The sequence below is a fragment of the Sminthopsis crassicaudata genome, chromosome 2 (assembly GCF_048593235.1).
Source record: "Sminthopsis crassicaudata isolate SCR6 chromosome 2, ASM4859323v1, whole genome shotgun sequence".
NCBI classification, from domain to species: domain Eukaryota; kingdom Metazoa; phylum Chordata; class Mammalia; order Dasyuromorphia; family Dasyuridae; genus Sminthopsis; species Sminthopsis crassicaudata.
The window spans coordinates 163628107-163649083 of NC_133618.1; the positions used below are offsets into that span (position 1 = coordinate 163628107).

At 37.0% G+C, this 20977-nt stretch overlaps 1 protein-coding gene across 3 annotated transcripts in view; it reads right to left on the reverse strand.

Annotated features, from left to right (window-relative positions):
• Nucleotides 1–7205: 7205 nt before the first annotated feature.
• Nucleotides 7206–20977, reverse strand: part of MACROD2 (mono-ADP ribosylhydrolase 2) — a 2172380-nt gene continuing 2158608 nt past the window's right edge. For 2 of the 3 annotated variants that reach the window (XM_074287830.1, XM_074287829.1), the window contains 3 exons: nt 15328–15414; nt 12491–12555; nt 7206–9313 (listed from right to left, as the gene is read on the reverse strand). In XM_074287830.1, coding sequence (XP_074143931.1) covers nt 12494–12555; nt 15328–15414 — 149 coding nt within the window. In that variant the 3' untranslated portion in view covers nt 7206–9313; nt 12491–12493. The remainder of the gene's footprint in view (nt 9314–12490; nt 12556–15327; nt 15415–20977) is intronic. The other variant, XM_074287831.1, reaches the window with a different exon arrangement.

The following is a 20977-nucleotide window of genomic DNA, read 5'->3' on the forward strand; positions in this document are numbered from 1 at the left end:
AAAGGAAAGATCAAGATCTTTCCCTAGAGCAAGAGGATTTAAATGAGGAATTATGGTATGATTCTCTTGAAGAAGCTTCAACCCTGCCTAGAGAACAGATTATTGACAGGCCCACATCAACCCCACCTTCAGAGATGGAGGAAGAAAGAGGGGAAGAGGCAGAAACACAAACAGAATTGCCTGTGAAGAAGCCTAAGCCTATGACAAGATTAGAAAAAGCATTGGTTAAAGCTAAGAGAGAAGGACAGGATATAAGTGATTTTATACATGCATATCCTGTGATTGAAAATACTGACTCTGTAGGTAAAAAAAGGAGAAGATATGCACCTTTAGATTTGAATAAAATTAAGGATTTGAAAAAAGGTTGTACCCTTTATGGGGCTACATCAGCTTATGTCAAAATGTTACTAGATAGTTTGTCTTATGAAGTCCTAACCCCGAATGATTGGAAATCCATAGCAAGGACATGTCTGGAACCTGGAGAAAATTTATTATGGCTTGCGGAATTTCATGAATTATGTAAAATTCAAGTCAGATGCAATTTGGAAATAGGAGTTAACACACAATTCACTTTTGAGCACTTAGCTGGTGAAGGTCAGTATGGAGAGAATTCGGAACAGATTAATTATACCATGACAATATATGAGCAAATTGCTAAGGCTGCAATAAAAGCTTGGGGTGTCCTTCCTGGACAGAAAGATCGTGGAGAGGCTTTCACTAAAATACAGCAAGGTCCCAATGAACCTTTTGCAGATTTTGTGGGACGTTTGCAAACTGCTGTCAAAAGAACTATTGGAGAAAATTCAGCTACAGAAATAATGACCAGACATCTGGCTAAGGGAAATGCCAACGAGATTTGCAAAAGAATTATATGGGGATTAGACAAAGATGCTCCTTTAGAGGAGATCATAAGACGCTGTGCTACAGTGGGAACAAATGCTTTTTACACCCGGACAATGATGAATGTGGAAAGACAGGGTCCCTCATGGCAAGGGCCTTCTAGAGAAACTCGGCGATGTTTTCAATGTGGAAAAATTGGGCATCTAAGAGCTCAGTGTAGATATGGAGATACAGTGAAAAGACAGGGTGAGAGAAGACCTAAAACCCCATGTCCAAAATGCAACAGAGGACTCCATTGGGCATCAGAGTGTAGAATAATTCAGGGAAATGGGATGAGGGGCCCAGGTCCAGGGCCCCAGGCAAAAAAGACTTGGGGCATGATGGCAGCTGATGTTACACCTAAAGAGCCTTTAGAAGGCCAGGACTCTGATTTAATCAATCAGCAGAGAAGCAATCACATGGCAGAAAGGGATTACCTGATAAGTCAGTCAAAAGGCAATCAGATTGCAAAAATGGATTACACCTGGGGAGAATACAGGCCTTTTAAACCAACAGGGCTGTGTCCAGTGCAAACAATTCCAATGTAATTGCCAGATGATGAGAAGAGATTTAGAAAGTGGTAAATAGAAGGTAATTAGATAGGTTAACTGCCTGGGAGAGAGGGTTTGCTTGTATTTCTTCAGCAGGAGAAGGAATCAAATGGGTGCCAACGAGTCATATTCGCTTTGTCCATCAGAGAGAGACAGAAAAAGAGAAAAACCTCAAAATAAAGAAGATCTAAGAAACATCTTACACCGAAAGAGCATGGCTAATAAAAAGACTGTTAAAGAACTTTAAAACCAGCAGGAATCATTGGACTTCCTCACACAAGATGAGACTAATGGACAATGGACTTATGGACATTTATAAATTTTCAATTTATGATTATGTTATATACTTCTAGCATGTGTTACGTTACTATGTTACTATGTACTTATGTCATTTATGTAATTATGTGTAATACCTTCCATATTGATGGATTTATGTTTCAAGGTCATGACTGTCCTATGTTCTAAATCAAAAGAAAGGGGGAGATGTTAGGATTACTAAGTGAGAACTGAGGTTTTCTGGACAATTACAAGGTGAGAACTCAGGTTGACTTGATAGAGGGGGCAAGCTCATTGGCTGGGGTGGTTCTTCCCAGAAGCCCTTGCATTATCCCACGCCCATTCTCTGGGAGGATAAAAAGAGACAGCACTGGGCGCAGAGGGCAGATCGGCCTGGAGAAGGATAAGAGCTGGAGGAGATTCAGAGCCAGGATTCAAGACGAAAGACTCTCTGCATTACATCAGGCCTGACGGGGCTCTCTGCAGGAAGGGAAGTCACTTCTAAGGACAAGAGTTAACAGCAACTGCCTGGAGACAATGGTTCACTACAGGAAGAAGAATCTGTCTGAGAGATTTGAGTAGACACAGCAGATCTCTTCCCAGAGAGCGATCCAGCAGCTTCTGGAGACGACAGCTCGTTACAATTGGCGTCCACACGTGGGGCAAGGACTTTTGCTTATCCTGACAAGAGGAGCTAGACCAGACCTTTGCATTTATATAATAAAATAATATTATGTATATCTAGTAATGTTATTATTTACCATATTATTGTTAGATAATAATTATCTACCAAGTTCTGCTCCAAATCCTATCTCAAATAAATTGCATTTCATAGAATCGTAGTCTAAGGATTGAAAAGGTATTTAGAAGTCATCTGTTCCAAATATCTCATTTTACTGGTGAATAAACTGAGGATCAGTGATTTGAAACAATTTGTATAAGGTAATGCAACCAGTTAAGAGGACCCCAGGTTTTCTGGATCCCAGTCTGCTGGATCCCAGTCTGCTGTTCCTTTTCATCCTACTACTTTGTACCCCTTGCTCCCATCTAGAGCATTGTTAAAATTTTCTAGTAGATAGATTGTGTCCTTATTTTCCCCATTGAGAAATCCCTCTTCTCCCTCCCATTCTCCTTCTACCTCTGATTCATATTCCTTTATATTGTTGGAATTGTTCTACATTGAATGTTAAGTTTTTTTTTTTAACTTCAATTCTGTGAAATTGTTTTCCTTTGTCATCTTTTGTCTTTTAGATATTTCAAAGCATTATTCTGAGAAGTCCATTCTGAGAAGTTTCGGCAGACTGTCAAAGGGATCCATGATATGTAAAACAATTAAGAAAACAATTAAGAACACTTAACCTTGAACCCTTTTGAGGGAAGAGGGAATGAGCATTTATCGAGCATCCTACTATGTGCCAGGTTCCGTGCTAAGTGCTTTACAAACATCATCTCATCTGATTCACAGCAACCCTGGGAGTTAGGAGCTATCATATCTCTACTTTATCATTGAGGAAACTAAGGCAGACAAAGGTGATGGACTGGCTTAGGGTCACTCAGATAATAAGTATCTGAGGCCATCTTCTAACTTGGTTCTTCTTTACTTTAAGCCCACTATTTGCCTTTTCAGGTCTCTTAGGTACATCTGGGTATTATTAGACAGACTTTATTATGTCAATGTAGGAAGATACTGTGATCTTTAAGCCCCATGTTGTTATGTCATCATGTAGGGTCCAGAATCAGAGAAAATTAGAATTGAAAAGATCTTAGAAGATATTGAATTCAATCCCCTCATTTTATGGCAAAAGAATCTGAGATCCCAAATGGCCATATGCTTTATCTAAAAGATCACATAGTATCAGTATCAGATCAGGGGCTGTACAATGGTTTCTGTAACCAAGATCCCAAGATGGTTACATTTTTATCTTTTTTAGTTTTAGCACAGAAAAAAAGTGATACACAACAAATTGATCTGGAGGGCTGTGTGTGTGTGTGTGATTGTTGTTTGTTCCTTGTTCTTAAAGAGGACCAGACATCACAGAGGTACTACAGTGACAGGTAAGTGAATTGGATTTAGGTGAGGGAGGGCTGGGCAAGGTCACCTGTCTCACTTTCTCCTCCAGAGCCGTCTGGGTGGCCAAATATAGATCACAATGACTTGGGATGATCCTGTGTGGACTTAGAACGGAGCAAACAAAATAGGCAGTCTTCAGCAATAGATAGAAAGTCAAAATTAAACCCCTGGATTCAGATCCCAGCTCTGATAGTAGATTTTTAAGCGTGGCCAACTTATTTAACCTCCAAAGGCTTCGGGCACCTCTCTAGGACTTATCCACCAAATTTTAGTGAGTTGCAGTCTACTAAATTGGACTAAGTTTCCACTTCAGGAGGTATCTACACTGAAAAAAAAAATGTCCTCCCTAATGTCTTTCTATAGTCATATAAAAAGATTAAAACTCAGACTTCTCTAAATTCTGGTGAAAGGACATTTTCTTAATATGGCCTCTTTGTTTTTAGGAAGAGTTGGAACCAAGCTTAGTAATGGGATTTTAAGTCCACTAGTTAGTAGAAAAATCAAACATACTCTTGAGGGAAGGGAATGGAGTTAGCGTAAAGAACTTGTAGCTGGCAGCATTAAACAAATATCTTGTGTTTAGTGCTTTTCCCAAAGCATATTCAAATTTATAACTTTATTTTATTCTCACAAGAATCCTATGACCTTATGAAGGTAGCTGTTGTCATCACATATTAGAAGTAGAAAAATTGAGGTGCCAGGGAGCAATTCCCTCAGATCAACTTACTAGTGAGGATCAGGGACTGTACCAGATATCTTGTTTTTTCATCCTTCTGTTCCCCTATTTCCCTTCTCAAAAAATCCAAACCAAGCTTGAAAAGCTTTAGTGGTCTTTAACCACTTTTTACCAATTACCTAATTACTAATTAGACTAATTAATGCCTTTGGGCACCAGTGACAGGCCTCAGGCATAAAAGATGAGAAAGAAAGATAAAGGATCAAAGAGAGACAAAAAGTGAAAAGCCATAACTTTAGCAACTGTCCTTTCTACTATTAGTCTGTAAGCAGTATCACTGTCTTAGATCAACTTCTAAGGCCTTTTATACCTCATTTGCTATAGGAAAAGTGGGTTTTTAAAAAATCTGGCTTTTTAAAAAAAAACTAACTCTCTAAATTTTGGTTGGCAAAGATAGCCAGAATCCTAGGAGATCAAATGGACTTCTGTTCATTTTAAAGTTAGGAGTGACAGTCAAAGAGCCACATCTTTAAAAAGAGTATTTTCCAGAGAAGTTCATTGTTACTCATTTACATAATCATTTAATAATCTAAGAATCCTCTATTTGCATAATTGGCTGCTAGAACTAGCCTTGGCTCCTACGAACAGGTAGTTACTTGCCCCCATTTCTGTTCTGCAGCTTCATTTCCACATAGATGAGCATTTTAGGAGAAAAAAATCCCCAGACTGATACTGAATTGACAAGGGAATAAGATCAATGGGTAAATGAAAAATCTGAAGTGTGTGCTGGCAACCAAGTGTACAGTCTAGAGTCAGAAAGGATCCCTTTGGGTTAAGAATTTGCTCATTGATAGTTGGTCATTCTTACAAAGACAGGACTCTTTCAATCATTCTCTTGAATGAGTTTTATTAGTATTCTGCATTAACAAATGTAGTATGAAGGCATCGGTTGTTTAAGGTTTTCAATGTATGGCACAGACAGAAGGAAACTAATAGATTTAGAAGCAGTTCAGCACTTAAATGCTAGATTAACAAAGGAGGCACGTCTAATTCTATTTAGCAGTTTATACCAGCTATCAGAAGACGTTTTGCAAGCAACAGACTACATTTATTTGCATTAAGTAAAAACATATTTTGATCAAGAAAATTACATTTTTTTCAGATTTTCCTTTATATCACAAATGTCAGGGTAAGGCAAATCCTTAATGAATCATATGATAAAAACCCTATTCCCCAAGAAAATATATTAAACATATTCTGCTAACTTTGTAATTTTTCAAAGCAAAGCCGACATGCACCACATAGAGAGAAATGTCTTTTTTAATCAAGTGCATCAAGCAGAACAGTATTAATTCACAAAGAGGCTTTTCAGTGTTTCATAGAAAGATTTACAATTAGCTGCAGTGAATAATATGTGACCCAATATCACAGACAGTTGTTTCAGATGTCTCCTTTGTGAACTACTCTGAAAGAAGACTTGTCCATCATCTGAGCAGCCACCAGCTAGAGGAATAATGCATTGTTTCTCCTAGATTGAGAACCTTTTTTAATTGGGCTATTATGTTAAAAGCATATTTTGATACTCTGTACGCAAACATCACTAATGTAGGGTTTTATTCTCTTTCCCTTTCCCTTCCCTCCCTCCCACCCCTCCCATGCTACAGTATGATTGAAGTCTGGGTAGAAGTCGACATACAGAATCCATGTGCAGAAAAACTAATTGACTTGGTATTTATTCTTTTACAAAGCCTATTCTATTAATTTTAGCAACTCTAGTGAAATGACAATTTATTGTGTCTGTTAATATATTTCAGCAATTACTTGATAATTTTTATTTTTATTATCTGAATGAGAGTATGGTGTCTTCATTATCTTTTTGTAATCAATAAAATCATCCCGCTAAATAGCAATTCTTGAAAATCCCTAAACCAAAAAATCCAAACAAATTTTTATATTAGGGCTTTTATTTAATGGCATATTTTCTTACTTTCTTAGTTCTCTTCATTCTTTGCTTACTTTCCCACACTTTCTTTGGGCAGAAACCCCCACATTTTAAAGAACTACCCCATTGTCCAAGGGAAGCAAAGTTAAAAGTAAGAATCAAGAAAACGACTCTCTAGGATAATAAGCGTATCTTGGACCTGAAGTCTTAGGGAAGGCCGTTATTTTCCATGTTGGTAGTTTCTAAGTGGGAGATTAGGAATCTTTCATCTTCAACCACTTTCAAGCCTAGTTCTCTGTGCCATCTCTCTCATGTTGTTTTCTGTTGTAGCTCATTACTGCAAGAGAATATCACCAACATTTGGTAACCACAGGATAATCTGCTTGCAGCAGATTGCACTTGTCAAGCATTTCACAAGATGACAGTGACTTTTTCAATTAAGTTATGAAGATGGCATAAAATAGAGAAAATATCAGAATTCATGTGGTAGCATTTCTAGGAGTATTTTAAAATCACTTCCTCCTTGCTTCTAAGAAAATAGTGCTTAATGGGACTTGAAAAAGAATATCATCCATTCCCAGATCATTCACTGACACCATATGAGAGAATGGCCAAGCTAGTCTCCATGATGTCAATCTCAAGGGAACAGTTGCGATGATGGGCTGCTTCGTGATCATGAAATTGCTCTGAGTGTTATGCAGAAATACAGAATGTTTTTTTTTTAAATTTTTTTGGTGAGGCAATTAGGGTTAAGTGGCTTGCCCAGGATCATCCATCTAGTAGGTGTCAAGTGTCTGAGAGCATTTGAACTCAGTTCCTCCTGATCCTAGGGCAGATGCTCTATGTACTCCACCACCCAGCTGCCCCGACGGTTAGTTTTTAAAAGGTAGCGACTAAGAGGGGTAGACAAATTCAGGAAGGATTGAAAGAAAACAATACCCAGGAAGAATAGGTGTGTATACGTGTGTGTATATATACACATCCACAGATACACAAGCACACATATACCACTGTGCATACAGAGGGACAAAAGGGAGCTAATTCCAACGTTAGTGGAATTTAAAGCAAACATCCAATAAATGCTGATTAATAAAGTACTTAACCTGACTGACTATATTTGGACATCCACAATCTGCTTGTTTAAGGCAAAAGAGAAATGAAATATAAATTCCAAAGCACTTATAAAAAGGCCTGATCACAAATAGCTTACATGAGGGAAACAAGATTAGCTCTCTGTGGAGTATAGCATGTTGTTGAGAGGGTTAGCTAAAGGTGTCAATATTGCCTTCTGAAGGATTGTAATCAAAATAAGACTGGCATACACATACCTAAGCTCCTCATACCCTCTCATTTCTGGGCCCCACTGCCTCTTAAGCAAACGCTAGTCCTCATTCTACAGAGAACCACCCTCATGAACTATTAGGGCTGCCTTCCCTTTTTTTAGTGCTATGTTCAGTGGTAGCTGGGAGGAACCCAGCAACAAATTATTTTCAGACCTGGCCTAGTCAAGTAATGTAATGTCAAAACAAACCAGGAAGCAGAGACTGCAAACAGGAGCTCTAATTGCTTCTAACAGGGAGGGGAATGTGTTTTTCAGACCTTCAAACCTTGGAAACGTGCTGTGTGTTCTTTTGTGAAAAGCATATCCTCTTTTTGTGAAAGGCATACAAATTTAATTTACTGCACAGCTGAAAAGGAGATCCTTGCTCCTCCATTTTTCGTTTTTACTACCCAATGACATTTGATCTAAAGACCCCTGTACCCAGTGATTAGGGGAAAGTGTCTTATTCAAATATAATACGCATAATTACACAGCCATCTATATTGGGAAACATAACAGGAGGGACTTCAAGCGCAGTTGATTAATATCCACAAACCACTAGTCAATATAGGATGAGTTCTAATTGGCATGTATTTTTATTTAATCAAGGGGTTAAACTACTAGTAACATCTAGATAAGAGCTCACTTAAATAAGCTCTGTTTTAGTTGAATAAAGGGGGAAAAATTTCTACAATTGGTGGTACCAGGTCTTGTCCTAGTCCACAGGCTGAAAGAGGAAGCATAAGATAAGAACATGATGGAATAAAAAAGCTCCATTGTAAGTTTATGTTGCTGATGAGATGAAAATTTCAGTTCTATCTAAGGACAATGGTGACATAGGCTGCGAAAGGGGCACAAATGATTTTACTAGTTAAGCTTATCTTACTCTGTGCTAGTCTAAACACTTCTTCCATCATTTCTTAATGAATGCCATGAAACTAATCTGTGGTGCTGTGAGGTCCCGCATAAAACCTCATTTTCTATTTACATGTCCAGACCTTCTTTAAGGGATCAGTAAATAGGCTTTGACCACTTCCTAACTCATCTTCTACCTGATACCATCTGTGGATTATGCTGCTGTCTAGCAGTATCCTCTGAAATTTTAGGTTGTGACATAGAAAATAACCTTGTTCCCTTCTTTTTCTTCAAAGAAGTCACTGAACAACCTGTTTTATAAGTTATTAAGGAAGCAAGTCTGGAGAACAGAATATATACAGACATACATACACAGGTATATGTATGTGTGTTTTAACTGTCCTATTATGACCCTGGGGCAAAGTTACAAAGGAAAGACATTAATACAGGGTCAGTGCCTTAAAAAAAAAAAGATGATTTGAATATGGGGCATCTGCCACCATATCAAAAATCTTTCTCTAAATCCCTCATCCCTTTAAGAAGGTAAACAGAACAAAATGCAAGTGGAAGAATCAAAGCAAAGAATCCCCTTCTCTTTGGACCCAAATTCCCTCCCCCCACCCACCCCTAGCTTTTATTGACACCATTTGGTGTCTCTCAGCCTCCACTTCACCGATGCCATCAGATGCCATACATTGCCAAGGGCCGTCACGTCCTTTCATTCGTTTGCCTTATCGTTCATCTGCAGAAGATAAAGGGAGATCAAATAGCCTGTTAAAATGAAGAAAAGGATCCCAATGGGGCATCTTAGAATGGTTCTCTCATTGTCATTTCTCCCTAAATATCTACAGAGTCCATCTTAATTGACTGGCACAGATATTTCAAAGACCATTGTTCAAAATGAGGTTTCTCTGAGGAGCATTTAAATTAACTTCCAATAAATAAATGCCATGTTGAAGGTTAGCTTTTCTTAATGTGATAATTAGCTGAGCTCATCATTTAAATGTTTCTCTGAATTCCTATCTGCACATTTGCACTCATGAGTCAGCTCTAGGACTCCCCCACCCCCATTTCATGAACACACTCAAGATTCCAGGAACTACATATGGATAATGGCAGCATTTCTAAAGTTGGGTGAGACAATATTGGTCTACAAAGGAACCAAGAGATTATCTGTTATATTGCAAATCCTTCTCCAGAGGAAAGTAAACAACAATTTGTGCATTATATTTGTCAAGTTCAAGGTCTTATATTATGAATTAGATTATGTACTCTTTTAGAGTGAGGTCTGAGTGGTGGGTAAAGGCACCGTCTTGTTCTGAAAGACTAATTGTACAGACAGGGAAAAAAGGCAGCTTGATGGGAGAGGTGATTTCCAAAGTATATAAAAACCACACACGGGTATCTAATGTCTTTGAATCAAAGATAGGGAAAAATCTCATTTTTTGTATGGCCTTTGATGTCATTTCCAACCCTCAAACACTTATAATGACAGTGCAGGAAGTTGACCTCTCCTTAAACATCAGAAAGATCTGGGCTTCAGTCATCCTACTTGAAATATATTGTAACTAACATTTATTTATTTCTTGCCTAATACGTTTTAAGCACTATTATATAGGTTCATTTCAACCCTAAACTTGTCTACCTTGAGATGTACTTCTTGTGATTAAGGCCATTTTGAGTTTTGCACTACAAAAGAAAATGCCTGAAATAATGATAATTAAAAAAAAAAAAATCACTGTGTTGCAACCCAGGCTGGTTAGGCTCTCAGGGGAGAAAGGTAATGCAGTTCATTAGCTATGATAACCAGCTACAATTGTTGAATTTACAGGGCCATGCACTGCCACAGAGTTTGTGGGAGTGTATGGCCCTGTAAATCCAACAATTGTATGTGTAAATATATAACTAGTATGTTCTTGTAAGCAAAGTATTGATTGAAATTGGTACCTTGAGTCTTGTACCAGCTTCTTCCTCTCTCTACCTGAATGTAAAACTTGATTGCCTCAAGCTACCCTGTATTATAGACCTCCATAGCCTAAATAGACTGGACTTCCTGGACTATAGTTATGTACGTGGCTTAATCTCCCAGATCCAGACCAAGACTGAGACCCACGTTGGTGATGAAGTGGAAACATACCGCCTTGAATCCTTTATGTGTTTGTTAGGGAGTGTATTGGTGCACTATATGCCATGGATTCAAAATAGTGACCCTGAAGATATGTATAACTGCCTCTATGGTGGAGAAGGAGGGAAGATGTTATGTTACAGAAAGGAATTTTGCCATATTCCTGACAGAATAGCCGTAGATTAGAGTAATTAAGGGCCAAAACAAAAGGAAGAAAAGCTGAGAAACAAGCATTTTAATACTTCAGATTTTAGTCCTTTTTTACTTCTTTTAAAGAGAATTTTCTCTCCATGCCTATTTTTGTCTTTTTTTTCCTCCTGTTACATGGAAAGACCCTCTTAATACCAACTAAGCAAAAGGAGAAATCACATATTGAACTTTGCAGAGGGAAGAGGGTTTTTATCTTTAAAAAAAAAAATAAAACACTCTTAGTCTATAACTTCAGGAATGCTTTAATATTTAGCCTTGAATGTTATAAAACTCCCTTTAAGACTGTGGTTTCTTGGATATTTTCCTGATAGAATTTGCAAATCCTCTGTAGCAGGTGGGATACATCATGGGCAGGAGAATGTAGTGACCATATTTTTGTGCTGCCTTTATTAGAAAAAGCAGTGAGGTGATTTACAATTCAGGTGCACTATGGATTTTTTCATTGCTAAGCATTTTAGTCTAGAAATTGGACCATTTACAACTGGAAATCTAGTTATTCTTCCATTTCTGTGCAAATTATGATCTTCCTTTGTTTTTAAGGCTATTACTCATCAGGCTAGGAAATAAGGAAGTCTCCAAAAAGCAAATCTCACGAAAGTTTTCCTTTTGCTTCTATCTTAGTTTTTCCTTAAAAGTTTAGAATGTTTGAGCAAGAAGAGACCTTCAAAATCATCTGAGGTAGGGCCCTTATTTTACAGATGAGAAAACAGCCTCAGAGAGAGGAAATGACCCATCTAAATGAAGCATACCTAAATGAGTTAACTCTAACTCATCAGAATTAGGTAACTACAAACTACTTAAGGTTTAAAGCTAATTTTAGAACTGGTACCAGAATTTAAGTCAATTATTTCCCAATAATATAGTGTTTAGCATAATGTTTGTCATTCAGGAAGAGCTTAATGATATTTATTGATCATTGATTAAATATGGTTTCAGTTTTCTTTTTAAAAAATCACTCAGCACATAACTGATGCCATTGGTAGATATAATAATAATGTAAGTTGTCATTCTTACATGCCTTGATCTTTTGTTTCTTCATCTGTAAAAATGGGAACAATGATGCTTGCTTAAACTATTACAAAATATTGGTTGGGACAAGACCTTTATAAATCATAAAGCATGCTACAAATGAAAGCTAATGTTATTTTTAAATATTATTGCCTGTATCTCAAGAAATCTTTGCTTCTAAGAAAGGCAAAATCCTTGAGAGACATTATCTCATTACTCTTCACACATGCCATAGTAGATGAGCAAGTGGGAAAAAAAGATTTTAGTGTCAAGACTATAAAAAAGTGAGGTACTCTAAAATTACATTGTAAAGCACTTAATTATCTCAAAGAGCTGAATATAGCATGATTAGCAACACACACATGGTTTAACTTATGATTCGATTGTAAAGAATAGAAAATTAATGAAATTCTTGGCCCTCCATATGAGTACTACTCTAGAGAAGTTAAAAAAGAATTCCAATAAGTATGGGGTAAATTAACAAAGAGGTGAACAAAGACTTGAGTCATTCAACAGTAATTCTTGTAGATATTTCTAAAACATCTATTAAATTAAAAAGAAGAAATAGAATTTTACCTATTAGAGATCATCGTCTTGTTGACTCTCTGTTGGGTCACTTTCATCCTGACTACTCATTTCAACTGAAAGGAAAACAAAGATAATAAAGTTAGATTTTTGTACCAGACTATTCCCAAAATAGGAGCAAATGGTGTGAAGCTAAGAACTATTTCATTTTCCATTTCTTATATCTATTGGTGATGCCGTGTCTTCTTAGAGTCCCATCAATGCTAGTAATAGTAGTTCATTTTGGAGACCAGCAGATTTTCTATAACATACACCTATAAAATAATGACCTTTTCAATTTAGGTTCATGCTTTTCACAAGTAAAATAATGAAATAAATTCTAAATCTGAGAACACAGGGTCCTGTGTAATGTGATCTGTGGACTGCCATTTCATGTGGAGCTGAGTCTTGGGGAGACACGGGAATGGTCTATTGATTGAATCTTTTTCAAGGATATAGGACTGTATGTACAAAGGAGTCCTTGGCAGAAGGCAAGCAGGTGTCCGAAGATTTTATGCTTTACATACAAGTTTTATGCTTGCTTGATAATCTCAAATTATTTCTCGTTGCAGCTGTCATTACAATGCAGTAGTGGGTAACAAACAGAAACAACATTTAGATTTTAAAGAATATGGCAGATACATTCAAAACAATTGAGATGAGACTTAAATGAAATGATAAAGTTGGCAGATTTTGCCTTAATGTGGAGTCCCCTTCTTTTCTTGGAAGGAGACTTTTTCTTCAATGATTCTGGGAGGAGTGAAATTGGCTCCCTCCCCTTTCCAGTAGAATTCTCTATCCGGTGCGTCAGTTCAGCCTTGAAATTTTCAGGAGATATGCTTTCAGGATGAGGATTAGGGATCAGTCCAGCCAGATGATTCAGGGTTCCCCAATCAACAAATGGTATTTAAAATTTAGTGACAACTCTAACTTCCTGTTGTTAGCAGTGTGGCTACAGTTTTTTTCAACCATGGGGACATTTAGAAGCCCAAATGAATGACATAAAAGCAAAGAAGAAAGGATAAAAAAAAATATGGCACTGATGTGCTAAGAAGCCTGCAGCTTCTAGGGAGTCAGTACAATGCAGTGTCATTGGGCCCGTTAGTTTTTCCCTGTTTTGGTGTTCATAATTCAGAACAGGTACTTTGAGAATGCCAATGGGATGGCTACAGTAGTTGCACACTAGAATAGAAAATAAAATAAATAGCTAATCCAGATCACATGGTCCCCATAAAACATGTGTTTTTACTCTATTGAGTATATGATTTTGCAGGAGCATTTGCATAAAAAGAGAATATATAATCAGAACCATTGTTAAAAAGCCTTAAACACTTGGGAAGTCTCCAAGTGTCAACCAGTTTAATTAGATTGATATTTTCCAAACATCAAAGCCTATATTAGGAACCAACAACTTGTAATCTCTTAAAGAAAAAAAAAATTGATCCCTTCTAAAATAAATGTTCTATTAGGGGAAAACAGCAGCAGCAGCTCTTGAAATCAGTCATGCAAGATCAGAGTAGGGAACAGATTTAAAAGGAGGAAGGTTATTATACTTCCCCTCTACTCCAAGACATTGGTTGCTTTTTTCTCCCTAGGGCTCAGTCCAAAAAAAAATTAAATGTCCTAGAGTATCTCTGTTTCAGCTCTATGCAAGAATGTTCTAATGTTAAGTATCTTTATGAAATATACCAAGAGGACCCAGGCCCTAATCATTATAATCCCAATCTGAGGTAAAACACTGAGAATAGAATCAATGGAATGGCAGGTCTTTCTGATGGGACTCAGTAATGACCTTTGCTTCCAGTGGAAAATCTATTTGAGCTACCATTTAGGAAGGTCATCTCCTTTTTGCTTGTAGTCTTCTCATGATTGATTCATTATGAACTATGTCTGGTCCTCTTCATCTTAGCAAATAGTAACTGAGTAATGGGAATTATAAACAGGTAAACACAACCTCATCTCCTGTGCTCCTTTTCTGGCTTTTCTTCTAGGAAATGGGATCTTTCTTCCAGGTTCCATTAAAAACTAGAATTGAGTTAGCTAGAATTAGACCATGGATGCTCAAAGGGGGATATTTCAAAAACAAAGCATGGCCCTTCATTGAAGGACTTTCAGGAATACCCTAGTAAAGAATTTAGTATCTGAAACTGAGAATTGTGTCAGAATGTTATATAACAAATTTCCATATCTACATTGATATGCCTTGTTTGTAAATATGAAAAAGTCTTTTTAAAAATTTTAAGTGCTTCTCAAAAGGTCTCCTACTATTCTTTCATGTGTTTATATACAGTGCACTTATCTCCTAGGATTAGCATCTCCCTCCCAGATTTATTGTGAGGACAAATAAAATAACATTTATAAAGGACTTAGACAATTCCTAGCACACAATAGTTATGATATAAATGTTGGCTGTCATTATTATTGTCACTACTGTTATTATTATTAATCTAAATGGACTACATTGATTATAAGTAAGTTCTATACGAGAATTCAATACCATAACTAGGATGGGGAAACGAGGCATTTGCCCTAGGGTCCATATTACATAGAAAGAAAAAGGATATTTACACAAAGTTAATCAGATAGTTTCCATTCTATTCGGCCTTGAAAATTGCTCCTGCAAACTCAGTATTGAGAGGCACGGATGAACTAGCTTTTTACTAGCAGCTACTTTAGAAAGCTGCATTTTGATGAGTACTCTAGAAGTAAATGGCTTCTGAAATTTGACTTGTTATTGCAGAACATGTTGGTTCATTGAACAGATAGCAGTTTCCTGATTCCTAAAGCCTACATTGGGAAAATAGGCCAGATTTCTATTTTATGAAACTCCAAAGAGTTCAGAACCATACCATCGGCATATGTAGCATTTTCCATGGGGCAGGCATCTCTAGCACCCAATTGCTCTGCAGATGGTTTCCCTTCTCCCACTGCTCCTTCTGACATGCCAGGGTTGGGGGTTGAAGATGGGAGAGAGAAAGATAGAACACAGAGACAACAATTAATGAAAAACTGCAGCAGCCATTTAGTTATTCGCCTGCTGTCCTTCACCTCTTGATCTTAAACAATCCTTGACATTGGTTCACATTAAGCTTCAACACCATTTTATTCAGGGAAAGTGAGGAAAAGAATATTATAGGGAGGAAGGATTTAATCTTCAGGGATTTCTGCTCATAAATTCTCCATAATTTGGAAATTTATTATAAACAAATAGAAAATTTTAAATTGAACATAGAATAATAAACATGAAAATGTAGCATATCACAACAGATTATAACTTAAATTTAGTGATTTTTTTTTTTAATTTAAACATTTGTAACTTTAAAAAATCCAACTGTGCAAACAAAAAAAAAGCTAGTTTGCCTTAGGCAAGCCTAAAAGCTGGAAAAACCCAGTGTCATGGAAGTAAAGTTTAAAGAAAGAACACAAATAAAATGTTCTTTCCTTTCCATTTGTGGCTTTTAAAAATCTTATTTAGGACTCCAAATAGAACAACCTTTAGTTAATTTCCATCATGGTATTTCTCCACCTGAGCAGTTTCAATTTTTTTTTTTTTTTCATTCATTTCCTGTGACGGATGCTATATACTATATTTGACTTTCCCATTTCAAGAGATCTGTTTGCTATTGTAAGAAATGTGACCTTTTTTAATAGGGTGTTTTTGTTTTTGTTTTTGTTTTTGCAGCTGAACATCAATTATATCTTAAAAGACTCCTTTCTAATCAGGTAGCAGCTTATGAACATTCACATTTACAAAAATAATGTTCCAGAAAGAGATGACCATTTTCATAGTCTCAATGGAAGTTGAAGTTGCAAGGGACCTTGGAAATCATGTAGCTTCTCCTCATTTTAGCAATAAGGAAATTGAGTTTTAGTGGCACAAAGTGACTTATTTACTTCTTTGGAAGTGGGAAACAGAGATAAGATTTGACCCCAGGCCCTTGGATTTCAAATCCAATGCACTGACACTATAAAACTCCCTATTATTAAAATAATAGGAATAGCTTGAACTAGGCTTTTATTAGGGGAGCCAGAGTGGAAAAAGAGAGATACAGATATAAAGCATGTTACATAGGTGGGATTAACAGGCCTCCGTAACTAATTGGACAGGAGAAAACCCCCAAATTTTAAACATGGGAAGTTGATAGAATATAGTCAGAAATAGTGAAATCAGAAGCAGGAGCACATTTAGGAGGAAAGATCATAAGTCACCTTGAGGACATGTTTGATTTATGATACTTGTGGGATATACAAGTGGAGATTTCCTACAGGAAGATAAAGAGATACAGATCTGGACTTAAGAAAGGGGCTTAGAAATAGAGACCAGGTTAAGTATACGTAATTATTAGACTTGATCCATTGGCAATCCTGAAAATACAGAGATCACGGAGTAGGATATTTAAAAAATCACTCTAATTAAGATATTACTGGTTGAGTAATTTTCCCCCATATGATAGTAATCAGGATATGAATAAGATATCCGGTGAGGCATTTACTGCATACAGCTCAAGTTCCTCAGTATACTTGATATCCAAAATTTGAATTTTACAGAGTTACAGTAGATGAATAACTCACTCAACACATTGTGGATTTTTTAATTTGCAGTACACTGTGCATTACACAGCACCATTTAAAAGCAACCTGTGAAATAACAGTCTCACTGTCTTAGACATTGTAAATTCCTTGAGAAAAGAGAAAGAAGAGGAACAAATCTCTGAGCTGACGAAGAGTGAAGGTAGTTTGAGGCTAGGGAGAATGGACAGAATAAGGGAGGTCCCCAAGTCAGGAACATACTTACTACTTATGTACTAAAACATACTGCTCATGTAGTAAAGAAAAAGTGAAATTATTAGTCAATGAGCAGAGAAGAGATGAAATGCATCCTGGGCACTAGGACTTCTAATGGACACATCTAAATTGTGTCTGCTCATCTCCTCAGACAACATTGGGGAGAAGAGCCCAACAGGAGCAGGTATTGTAGGAAGTCCTGGACCATATTCATTCCTCCTTACCAAGAAGACGCGGCCACCTGGAAATCTAGTTGAAGGAATTTACCAACTTTAATTCTTCTATGTTTTGCATCTTCCCCACCACTAAAACCCAGTGCCCAACGGACCTGACCATGTGTCTTTCCACTAGATCTTTAGATCTCCAGTAATTAATATATGACCTGCCAAAGCATAGTTAAAAAAAAAAACCCTGGACCTTGACCTTAATTCCTCAGCTGCATCCTTAGGATCACTAGGCTCTTTTGCTCTGCATCTGAAACCTTCTGTACGTATTCTCTCTCCCAATTAGAATGTGAGCTTCTTAAGGGCAGACTAACTCAGTTTTCTATTTGTATCTTCAATACTTAGCACAGTGCTTACTTAGCACAATAAATTTTTAATAAATGTTCTTTCATTCAGTTTCCGCAACTATAAAATGTCATGGAGAAAATTCTTTATCAGGTACAAGGCACTCATAAACACGAGTTTCTAGTCTGTTGTTAAATCATTTTACATGGGAATGCATATCTCATTTTATAATGTAAGACTTTGGGGAAATGGGATTTGCTGTAAAGAAATTCACTTTGTGAATACCTTTGAACAGCTCTTTGAAGCAAAGGGTAGGATATGCGCAGGCACGTGGCTACTCTCAGAATAAAACATGAAGATATGCTGGTCATTCAGGAGATCAAGGTGTAACCGATGGACAACAGAAGGATAGTAAGGTAAGCATACATTATTAAAAGATGCAGGGAAAAATTTCCAGGGCATGGGTAGTTAGACCCTTCCATGGAAGATCCTTGGAAGAGGACTGTACACAAACACTGCCCAAAATGATAAGGCATCTATGGGCTGTGACCTGTATTGTTAAAGTTATAATAGCCATTCAATGAGACAATGGATATATTGCATGTGACCAATGTGGTTGATAAAAAGGAAGAGGAAATCTAATTATTAGCAATCTCCCCACCCCACTTCAAACCTAATCTTCCTCTCTTCAGCCGGCAGTCTAAATAAGCAAATTCACTTCACACTGTCCTATACTCTTGCCTCTCCTGTCTCTTTTCCCATCATTGCTCATTGCTGCCCAACCCCAAATCCCAAAGTGTGGGTTGATGGAAACTGCTGGAGGAAGTCATATAACCAACTATGCTTCCTGAATTCACCACAGATTTACATTATTTAACCCCAGCTGGGTACTCACTGCTTCGAGTCTTTTATTTCCCTGGATGTTTTCTCTATCTCAATCTCCACAGTTTTTGTTGGATAACATTTTCCCCCCATAGTTTCCCTCTTCTACTCCCACATATTCCTGATCACCAAAAGCCTTATATAGAAAAATAAAAGAATCTGATGTGAGCTGTTTTTTCCTTTCAATTTAAAAGTTCAAATCGCTTCAACACCTATCCCACCCCTGACTATTCTTGCTAAGGCCTCTCAACCATCCTTTACTCATATTCTTGGAGCTTGTCCCTTTGATCATCACCCTTTTTTGTAATTTTTCTCTCACTTTAATCAAATTCATCTCAATTTTTTTAAAAAGAAATTTCTTTTTCTAATAAATTGAGAGTGGCTAGCCCTGAAGTCAGGAGGACCTGAGTTCAAATGTGACCTCAGATACTTAACATTTCCTGGCTGTGTGATTCTGGGCAAGTCACTTAACCCCAATTTTCAATTGCCTCAGGGAAAAAAAATTGAGGCAATATATAAAGCTAAAGAAGAAACTATTATTAATTTTTTACAATTTTAGCAATATATTAGATAATGTTGGTGATAGTAGATATCTTTTCTTTACCTCTAATTGTAGGCTTCCCTTTAAATCTAGAGATTCTAATCTGTAGCAAAATCTAGTCAGTTGTACCAGCACTACTTCACTTACATCCATCCTGTTTTCTCCACTCACACACACAGCTGGCTCCCCTTCCAGGTCAGGCATACATTATTTCATGCATGGAATATGTCACAACTTTTTTTTTTTTTTAGTTTGGCTTAAGAAATTGACTTTTTGTTAATGGCTAACACTTTCCCACTTTTTTCTTTTCTTTTTTTTTTTTATTAAAGCTTTTTATTTTCAAAATATTCACATGGGTAATTTTCAGCACTTACCCTTTGTGTTCTAATATAATTTCTTAATAATTGATCTTTCTATATTTAGGCTTTTATTTTTTTCCTCTTCAATTCATTTCCTCTAGAGTTGCCAAACTAATATGCCTAAAACATAAGTCTGACCACATCAAGATTCTTATCAGGAAGCTCTAGGTGATCCCTCTTGCCTTTAGGATAAAAACAGAAATTTTTATGTTTGGCATTCAAAGCTTTTTATAATCCAGCTCCATTCCATCTTTCTAAATATTTCACATTGCTTCCACTTAGATATTCCGTCTCCTTTTGCTTTTCCCAGGGATCCCCTTATGCCTGGAATGCTTTATTTCCTCCCTCTTTGACTTTTGTCAAATATTTTGTTAAAAAAAAGTAAGAGAAGAAGCCAAAAGTTATCTAAGAAGACTGAGGAGCAGCGGCATATCTGTGAAACTAAGAGAAGAGAAAGTGTTTGGTAGGAAGGGAAGTTCTGCAGTGTCAAATCAAAATCTACCAACCTGTCATGGGCCAGCTTCTATTTTGTAAACTGAACTAAAATCATGGCAAGTTAGGATAGTACCCATTGCAGAGATCTTACTCTATAATACCCTCTGACGTGCAGCTAATTGTATTCTTGTACACAGAATTTTTTACTAAATACCAAGGAGAAAGAGGAAGAAAAGAAGGAGGGAATGGTGTAGAAAGGCCTGGTTAATAACAATAATGGATAGCTAAATAGTACAGTAGTGCAAGGCTGGAGTCAGGAAGACTCTTTATCCTCAGTTCAAACCTTGCCTTAGACACTTAACAGCTGTGGGACCCTGGGCAAGTCACTTAGTCTCCTCATCTGTAAAATGGGCTAAAGAAGGAAATGGCAAATCACTCCACTATCTGGAAAAATCCCAAATGAGGTCATGAAGAGTCAAGAACAACTGAAATGAATGAATGACAATAGATAGCATTATATAGGACTTTACATTTACATTTACTTTACAAAATACTGCTCAGATGTCTACTGCTTTAATTATCACAATAACCCTTTGAGGTAGGCATTATTATTACCCCCATTTTATAGATAAGGAAATTAAAAAAGAGAGAGGTTGTGTCACTTGTCCAGGATCTCATGGCTAATAAGTATCTGAGGCAAGATTTGAGTTCGGATTTCCTTTCAGATTTTAAGTTCAATGCTGCATTTCCCAAATCACTGAGTCATCTCAGTTGGTTTTTCAATTAGCTGCACTAATGTGTAAAAGACCAGAGAAGAAGGCCATGGGAGATGGCTATCATGGACGTCTACAAACTCCCTCTTGCTGTTCAGTAGTTTTTCAGTTCTTCCACTCTTCATGACCCCATTTGGGCTTTTTTTCCTTGTCAAAGATATGGGAATGGTTTGTCATTTCCCTCTCCAGCTCATTTTACAGATGAGAAAACTGAG